The sequence below is a fragment of the Festucalex cinctus genome, chromosome 20 (genome assembly GCF_051991245.1).
Source record: "Festucalex cinctus isolate MCC-2025b chromosome 20, RoL_Fcin_1.0, whole genome shotgun sequence".
Classification (NCBI taxonomy): Eukaryota; Metazoa; Chordata; class Actinopteri; order Syngnathiformes; family Syngnathidae; genus Festucalex; species Festucalex cinctus.
Window position 1 is genome coordinate 3,797,514 of NC_135430.1, and position 8,961 is coordinate 3,806,474.

Consider the following 8,961-nt stretch of genomic DNA (forward strand, 5'->3'; position numbering starts at 1 on the left):
TTAATCCTATGCAATTTACAATAAGGCCCCTGGTCCTGATGGTCCTGCTATTGATCGAATGTCAGAGGTCTTTGGAGACAGTGGGAATACAATGTACATGTTACACACGTTAATTAACAGTTATGTGCTCACCTCACATTGCTGTGCTACTACAAACATTGTGAACTTGTTTATTGAGCATAGAAACATTAAATATACTGTAATGGAAAGTTTAAAAATAAGAGAAACCTTATAATCATATTGTATATGTTCAAAAGGGAGTAGGGAGGAGTTCAGAAAAAAAAAAAAAAAACTTATTTAGACCTACCACTTACTCATTGTATATTTTGACGTTTCATATCTATAATGCCATAGTAGGCTGTTCATATAATATAGCCCAATGGCTGGAAAAGCAACATCGCTACTCATATATACTTAGACATGTGCATACATATGCAGTAAATTAGCATATTAGAGGCAGATGGAACAAAAATGTTTAGGACTGAATATTAGGTGGCATTAACAGGACCTAAGAACTTTCATTTCCATTTGTATTTGTTTTATAGAGTATTTTGTTTGTAGCGCATTCATTCTGTTTCTCATCTTCAATTGATGTTTAGGAGTGATTTAAAAAAAAAAAAAATTATGTTGAGTATTAATGTTGACTGAGAAAAATTGGAGCTCCTGTATGATGTATATTATGAATGTGTAGGCAACTAGAAACTTTTGCTTCAGCATACTACTTTTGGGCTTCAACACAATGTACTCACATCTGTTTGTTTTGAAATGTATCATGCCCAAATAAAACAAAGACACCAACACAAGCATGATTATTCCCTCATGCTCACAAATACACTGACGAAAATAAAATAAAATAAATGCTTACAAATGTACATGTAAAAGTTGTCCGAAAAATACTCAAATACCGACGTGAAAATGTACTTGAATACTTTGACTTCCTGCAGCTGCTCAACAAGTCAACATATTTCCTCTTTGTATCCGTTGACAAAATCAGAAGTCTCTCACATGAGTCATATCACCTTTTATTTGCCATTTCCAAATAACACGCACACACAAAAAATTGAAATGTAAGCGTGACCTCTTGCACACAAACACGCAAGTACATAACATTAGTGGTTAGCTTGGAAAAATGAAAAGTCAACATGAAGGTAGCATTTCAATCACAGCAAACATCCTCACCAAGCACACATATACCAGATACTTTTTTTATAGCAGTCATATAAAAAGGCAAAACAATTTCTCATATCAGCACACGCTTAAGATAGAATGGAAATCACCGGCAGAAAACCATGATTCAACTGTTAAGCCAATAACGAGCACTACGGTCATTTGATTGGATTTTTTTTTTGTTTTTTTGTTTCCAGATTCTTTCTTATCTTCCTTTTTGCAAGAAGAGCATACGGTGACGATGGAGGAGGTTACACGATTCATTTGTCTCGTTGGTGGTATGCTAGAGCTTAGCCCTTAAATGGGGAGGAAAAAAAAAAAAAACATCCCATCTTCCCTCCAAATAATTGGCTTCACCTCAACACATCAAAACACTCTCACATCGCTACTGCATGTCCTTTTCAACAATGACATTCCGTTGCAATTTTTATGACATGATTCAGTCAAATAAAAATGAACGCTTTGGAAAGGTGCCTTACGCTGCATGAAACCGTTTTTTCCTTTTTATTGTTGTTGCATAGTTTCCAGTTAGTGGCCGTCCATTTTGTTTATTGGAGAAACAGAATAATGCTAATAATAGATTCAGCTCAGTTATTGTCAAAAGAAGGGAACGGAGGGAGGGGCGCTTCTAAAATGGATGTTTGTTGGAAGTAAGCAACTCCAAAAAGACAGAATTTTGCCGATTCTGCTTCTTGTCAAACAACAGCAAATAATGCAAAAAAAAAAAAATGTGTGTGTATATATATATATATATATATATATATATATATATATATATATATATATATATATATATATATATATATATATATATTATTTATTTATTTTATTTTTTTCTATATCATTCAACATTTTAGCATATCCTGAAATGCCAGCCAAGCATTTATTGAAGTGGAATGTAAAGAATAAGGTCAGCGGAGTCAGCGGAACGCAGACATTTTGGGCGGCGTGAGAGTCGGTCGGGACTAGTGTTCATTTTGTCAGCCATTTTGAAATTTAGTCTTGGTTTTAGTCCAATTTCAGTCACGCTTGTTGGTTTTTAATCACAGTTAGTTAACATCGTCCCATTTTTATTTAGTCCATTTTTAGTCGACTATTAATCAAGCATTTTAGCTTTTATTTTAGTCCAATAAAACATTTTATTCGTCTAGTTTTAGTCAACAAAACTTTCAACGTTTTAGTCAGGACAACCATTTGACCCCTGTAGATTTCTTTCTCTCTTTTTTTTTTTTGTCAGATTTATTGAACCATTTCATATCTAAAACTATTTCACATCAAATTTTCTCATCTTTTTGATGAAAAACAACTATGGCTCCATGCTATGAGCTAGTAAGTTAGCCAGAATTAGTTAGCAGTCGCATTATTATTGTTGGAACGTTATAGCCATTGGATTCATGTTAAGTTATAACTATAATATACTTTTTTTTTTTTCGTGAATCGGCAAATGACTGTCGAAAATGCCTGCTGATTTAGTCCCTGTTTATTAATTAGGGTTTTAGTCTAGTCTAGTTTTAGTCCAGTGAAAAATGTGTTGACAAAATGATTTTTGTTTAGTTTTTGATGATGAAATTAACACTAGTCGGACAGCGCCACGCAAAAGCTCGTCTCCATCTGTTTTGTTTTTCTCAGATTCATTTCAATTGAAAACGGGATACTTTTGCTCAAGTTCTCTTTGGTGACTGAGGAATTTTCCACCAGTCCCACGTTTTTTGTTTTTTGTTTGTCCCATTGAACACAGGACTTGAAATGTCAAATTGACAGCAGCGACGTTAACTCAACGTCTTGCAAGCACTTTCACTTCCTCCAGGTGTTTGTTTGCAAAAGTTAGAAATGCTCTCACATCTGTTCATTGCAGGTCAGACCCATAAAAAAATACAGAAAGATAAAAATATAAAAAAAAAAAAAAAAAAAAAAAAAGAGCAATGAGTTGTGTCAAATTGGCAATCCATTGTGTACCCTCACGATGCGACTTGACTGGCCTGTTTGAGCACCAAAGATTTATTCAACACAAAAACAAGACAACACAAGTAAACAAGTCATTCAAGATGTGTGAGGATGAAAAATTAATAAACAATAGTTGAAATGCTGGAATTATTTGTGCCTTTGAAACGATTTGGGCAAACAAAGCAAAATGGCAACATTCGTGCGCTTCTTTTGAGGGGTTCATAGAAGACGAGGAAGGAAAAAAGTAAATACGGCTTAGAAGTGTCAAAAGTTGTGGTGCAAAATCAAAAACAAAAACAAAAAATCCCATTTTCTAAACAAAATATTTGTGTGATTCCCATTTTGCTTTGCTTTGTTGAACCTAACAATAACTTTTCACTCTTTTTGGGGGAGATCATTTCCAAGCTTGCATCATAACTTTTCGATACGTTTTCTCTTTCAACGTGAGCTGAAGCGGAGTACGCGCATGCCAACACACAAACCAGGAGCATCATTAGGAACAAGAACAAGAGGCTGAGAAGGTCCCCTACTAAACTGCACTTGTTAGCACAGAACGATTTGTGTGCGTTCAAGTAGCACTGTGCTCATTTTCATCCGCCTGCCTGACGACGGCCATTTGCATGACGTGTTAGCATCAAGTTAGCAGACGCCACCTATGTTGTGTGTGTGTCTTTCACAGTCAACTTGAACAGGAAATAACAAATGAAGCCAAAAATTATTCTTTTGTCCAAGTGATGTGATGCGATTGAGAATAACGACAGGCGCTCAGGACCCCTTTTTAACAAGTCGACATGTGACTTCAAGAAGGTTTGATACGGTTGATAAAACGGCTACTTGACCATATAGACCATTTTTTCCTCAGGACGTGAAATATCGGTGAGGAATTGGCTGCGGTATATTGCGCGCACCCCGCTTAAGACGATTTTGGCGCCAGTGGAAGTCGATAATATGGAGCGTGAGTATGTTTTGGATGGAGTGATGCATGTTGAAGAGCAGAGGGGACGGGCGGGTTGAAATGAACAATGGGAGAAATGTAGTATATTATTAAATATGTACACAAGCAGCTCTCTCGCTTTTTTTTTTTTGTGTGTGTGTTTGTGACGTTGCCGTTTGGCCACTATAAAATACAACACCTCTCTCGGATTCTCTTGGCCAAACTTTTGCTTTTCTTCTTGCCGTTCTTCTCTTTGCTGTCCTCCATCTTCCTGGCCCGGATCTCCCTCATCAAATCGAAGAACACCTGGATGGAAGATGACTTTTTTTTTGGTCGATAGACACACCCAACACAAAGACCAAAGCAAAGAGATGAGCGATGGGACGGACCTTGTCGACGTTGGCTCGGGTTTTGGCCGAGGTCTCCACATAGCAGACCCCCCACTGCTCGGCGCGGGCCTTGGCCTCGTCGGCGTTCACCTGCCGCCGGTCGTCCAGGTCCGACTTGTTGCCCACCAGCAGGAAGGGGACGTTCTCGTCCTCCTTCACTCGCAGGATCTGCTCTCTGACCACCCACACAGCCACCATGAAGGAATCGAGTCAAAGCACAAGCCGCATCTATATACGACTGCATAGCTGAAAGGCTGAGACTTTTCAGGCGGCCATATTGCTCTTCCCAAGAAACGTTTGTTGGCATACAATCCCATACATTTACACGATCCAAATTGGACAACATTTCAGACACTACTTGGTAGAAACAGCATGATTTATCATATTTGAAATGTATCTTACATAAACACAAGGACTTCAGACATTTGACAGCTGAAAGGGATCGTTCGGAATTTTTGTCCGTGACACCAGCAAGCTTGCTGGACTATTTTCCTCTCGTCCAACACCGGACCAGAACTCGCGTCACAGAACGCTGTCAGGGGTAAGTCAGTGCTGATCGCACACACTGGAGGTGAGGATGAAATAGAGATTCATGTCAAAATAGCCAAACGATCCCTTTAAAGGTCAAATTTCAAACATTTCCATGTTAATCTTGAAACCTTTACAACACCTTTACAGAGCATAATTTTCATTACAAAGTGGTTATATTGAGAGCGAGAGAGTACAAAAGTAGCAAAAATTGGTATCATTCAGTACCGGTATTGATTCCCAGGTACTGACAATTGGAACAGTACCTGTTCAAACATGAAAGGTACCCATTCCTACTCATCATTCATTTATTAATCTCAACTTTATTTACCTGTATACTCACTGAAGATGTTGCTTTTGTTCTTGTTTTACTTGTATACTCACTTAAAGTGTTTATTATAGTTGTTTATCTATGTATTTATTTATTTACTTGCCTACTTCATTATTAATTTTCTGATGTAAAATTTATTTTAAAAAAAATACTTGTATACTCGCTTCAAATGTTTGTTTATTCTATTTATTTCTCTATGTATTTATTTATTCACTTGCCTACTACTTATTACTTTTTTGATAAAAATAAATACTCGTATACTCACTTCAAATGTTTGTTTTGTTCTTATTTGACTTCTCTTATTATTTACCGCGTGAGCGATTTCTGTTTCATCAAAGCTTGTTTGAACGTGCTTTGTAAATAAAGTTGAGTTGAGTAATCTGCTTACGCAAGGTGGGAGGAGCAAGATGGCCGCCGTGTGACTTAACAGCTTGCACGGGCGCGTACGGCTTAACCAGTCACACATATACAGGCGAGCGCACTCGCGTGTCCGAGTTTCGGCGTACCTGAAGTCGACGGTGGCGGCAAACGATTCCATCTCGGTGATGGAGAAGACGCAGAGGAATCCCTCGCCGCTGCGGAAATAGTTGTCGCGGATGGCGGCGTAGTCTTCCTGGCCGGCCGTGTCCAGGATGTCGATCTGCACCTCCTCGCCGTCCAGCACCACCTTTTTCCTGTAGCTGTCTGCTTTGGTGGGTTCGTAGTCCTCCACAAACTGACGCAAAACAAGGTGGGTGGGGGGGGGGGGGTGGTGGGGGGGTGGGGGGGGGGGTGGGGTGCGCTCAACGAAAGGGGGACGCTCGTGGGCCGATATCGGCGCTCGCTTACCTCGTCATACATGAACTGAAGCGTGAGGGCCGACTTGCCCACCCCGCCGCTGCCCACCATGATCACCTTGTGGAGGGCTAACGAATTTTGACCTTTGGGCTTGGCAGCCGCCATGGCTCGGCGCGGCCCGGGGATCCGATCGACGACGATTGGGAAACGGAAGTCGGATGCAGCAGCGAGGTGCTTGCTCGGAATCCCTGAAACAAACAAGAGAGCCACCGGATCATTCCGTTTTCCACTCCACTTGGATGGTTGAGGTGCAAGCGCAACTTTTTTTCGTGGAGGACATTGCAGAATATTGGCATGCAAGAAAATCTGGACAAAAAAATGGGACATCATGCTGATATGTCCTATTGGGAGGACTTTGGTCTGATAGCCACGCCCCTTTACAGTTGCCATAAACTTTTTGCTTGTGTGCCAGCGTTATTATAGTTTTGCAATTTTTCCATTTAGTTAAGTTTTGATTTCGTTTAGAGTTTTTTTTTTTTTTTTTTTAAGTTATTTTTCATTAGTTTTCAGGGTGGTTCTGGTATTTTTTAGTAGTTTTAGTTATTTAATAAATGCTTACTTTTACTTAGTTTCAGTATTTTTTTAAAAACTTTTTGCCCACCAAAAACGTTTAATAACGATTAGTAAAATCACAATGTCTGCCGCCATATACGTTAAATGACGTCAACTATGTGTTTTGTTTTGTTTTTCTCATCAATGGCCATTGCAACACTGCCTGGTCAATGGGTTTTGGAATCAAAAACAGAATAAGCCAGAAATATACTTTTTTTTCCCGCATGAAAGAATGGAATGTAATTTTTCATGTGGTACCCATGTTGTATATGTAGTAAAAGAACACAATATTCTGTTTGCCGTGAACGATGAGATAAAATGCTCGAAATCAGTTGGCACTGTGGGGGCTGTTTTTTTTTTTTTTTTTTTTTTTTAAATAACGTGGTAGTAAAAGAATTAAAGTGTAGTACTTGTGCACAATATTTACAAAACAGCATGGGAGCAACGTAAACTTTTGGTGCTTTTCTATTGGCTGCTGCTCGATGATGTCACTTCTGTGTGACACACTTTCAAATGTCCTTATTCCGGTTCATATCGAAATAAATCAACTTCAAATCACATTTCAAATCATCCCCAAAGGCTCAGAAACTCACACAAAAAGTGGGAGAACATTCAAAGGCTGGAACTGAGTATCAGAAGTGTGAGGCAGATGTGCAAACTGAGCATACAATACATCACATTGAAAAAACAAAACAAAACATACATTTACATGTGTTGTATCAAGCCAGGTGTGCTAGTGGGGATATAAAGGCAGTTTACACAGGTGAGCAGTTATTATTCTGCAACATCATATTAATAGACTTTGTAGGATAAGCACAAGTGGCAAGATCCTGCTGAAACCATTTTCTGTTTTGGCACATTTTGAGTCGATATTTGCTCGTGTTGTTTGAAATGACGTTACACGCTGGCGAAAGCAGAACGTGACGTCATGCTGCTGTTGGGAAACGGGATACCTGGCTAGTGCAAACTTTATACAGTTAGTAGTTACTTTCTTCATCATTACTACACTGATAAGTTGGTTATTAGAACATTATTTAAACCTTTCGACTTTTGTTTAATATGATAAATATTAATAATAAGGAAATAAAAGTCAAACACTTGGAATTGCAAGTGTCAGCAATTCTATTAGCAACTTAGCAGGTGACTAGTCAAAAGCCGCAAGTACAAAAAATAAAACAAAATCCAAACTGGCTAGCAGTTTGGTGGGCGGTGTAGCAACTCAAATGACCCTCAACCTTGCCCAGTGAGATGACAGTTGATAACCGTCATCATTAAAAAACGAACAAAACAAATGTTTGTGATGTGCAAATGGCATCCAAGAGCAACAGATGTTGCCTGGGATCCTCCCTAGCCCGGTACCGACGGCGGCGGCCACTGGGGCAATCCACCAGTAGCAGGCTAACCAACCCAGAAGCTAATCGCAAACCGACCAACGATGCTGAGAGACGTTACACCTGAAACGTCACCTACCGCACGTGGTGAAAGCTTTCGCTTCAGTGTCGCCTCGGGCGAGGTTCGGAGTAGTCGCTGGTAGCGAAAAGAAAAAACAAACAAACACTCAAATGCCTTGCTAGCTGCTCGTCGTTAGCTCATGGCTACATCCCCGAGCTCGCTCGCTCGCTCAAGCTGTTAGCAGCAGTGATGTGATAGGCGGGCTGGGCGGCTTCGCTCGACTGTGCTCGGCTTTCCTCAATCGGCAGCACTCGGCCTCCTCCCCGTATTCAGAAAGCAGCCCCACTCGGCCACTCCCGGCTTTACTCGGCTACCCTCGGCTTCGCGAGCCTCCTCCCCGCATCTCGAAAGCAGCCCGCACTCGGCTACACCCGGTTTTACTCGGCTACCCTCGGCTTCGTGAGCCTCCTCCCCCGCATCCAGAAAGCCCACACTCGGCTTTACTCGGCTACTCTCGGCTTCGTGAGCCTCCGCCCTGTCTCCCAAGATTAAAACCCAGATCGTTCATTTGTCATTTCAATTATCATTGTCTTTTTTCGACCGTCAGTATTATTAGTAGTTCTAAACTGCCTTATTACCTATCACGTTAATAAAAATATTTTAAATCCACCAAACCATAATTGGCGTATCCCCATAAAAAGCTTGCACGTTTGAACAAGAGGGAACAGATACCGGAAAAAAAGTGCATCGAATCGTGTGTTTTTTTTCTTTCAGGCTGTCAAAAACAATAACTAACCATTTGTACAGTGATGAACTCCATCTTATCACAGTTGCACTCCAAGTATGCAGCAAAAACTTGGAATGAGACTTTCCAGCTGGTTCGAAGA

General features: G+C 40.1%; 2 protein-coding genes across 2 annotated transcripts in view; one reads left to right on the top strand and one right to left on the bottom strand.

Moving 5' to 3' along the window:
* Positions 1-1,006: 1,006 nt before the first annotated feature.
* Positions 1,007-8,473, bottom strand: ralaa (v-ral simian leukemia viral oncogene homolog Aa (ras related)). The gene is made up of 5 exons (XM_077508503.1): positions 8,153-8,473; positions 6,122-6,318; positions 5,800-6,008; positions 4,435-4,609; positions 1,007-4,351 (listed from the first exon to the last, which is right to left on the bottom strand). The coding sequence occupies exons 2-5, from the start codon at positions 6,233-6,235 to the stop codon at positions 4,229-4,231; spliced, it is 621 nt and encodes a 206-aa protein (XP_077364629.1). The 5' UTR covers positions 6,236-6,318; positions 8,153-8,473; the 3' UTR covers positions 1,007-4,228.
* Positions 7,502-8,961, top strand: part of med1l (mediator complex subunit 1-like) — a 32,225-nt gene continuing 30,765 nt past the window's right edge. Inside the window, exons 1-2 of the mRNA XM_077508501.1 lie at positions 7,502-7,658; positions 8,849-8,961. The exon at positions 8,849-8,961 is cut by the window's right edge and continues 6 nt beyond it. Of these exons, the coding sequence (XP_077364627.1) occupies positions 8,884-8,961 (78 nt within the window). The 5' untranslated portion in view covers positions 7,502-7,658; positions 8,849-8,883. The remainder of the gene's footprint in view (positions 7,659-8,848) is intronic.

Bases quoted from the DNA above. Each gene is read 5' to 3' on its own strand.
- ralaa (XM_077508503.1), bottom strand. From the start codon at position 6,235: ATGGCGGCTGCCAAGCCCAAAGGTCAAAATTCGTTAGCCCTCCACAAG. The intron at 4,610-5,799 runs GTACGCCGAAAC...GTGGGTGGTCAG, and splicing joins GCCGCCACCGTCGACTTCAG to AGAGCAGATCCTGCGAGTGA. The intron at 4,352-4,434 runs GTCCGTCCCATC...TCTTCCATCCAG, and splicing joins CCCGAGCCAACGTCGACAAG to GTGTTCTTCGATTTGATGAG.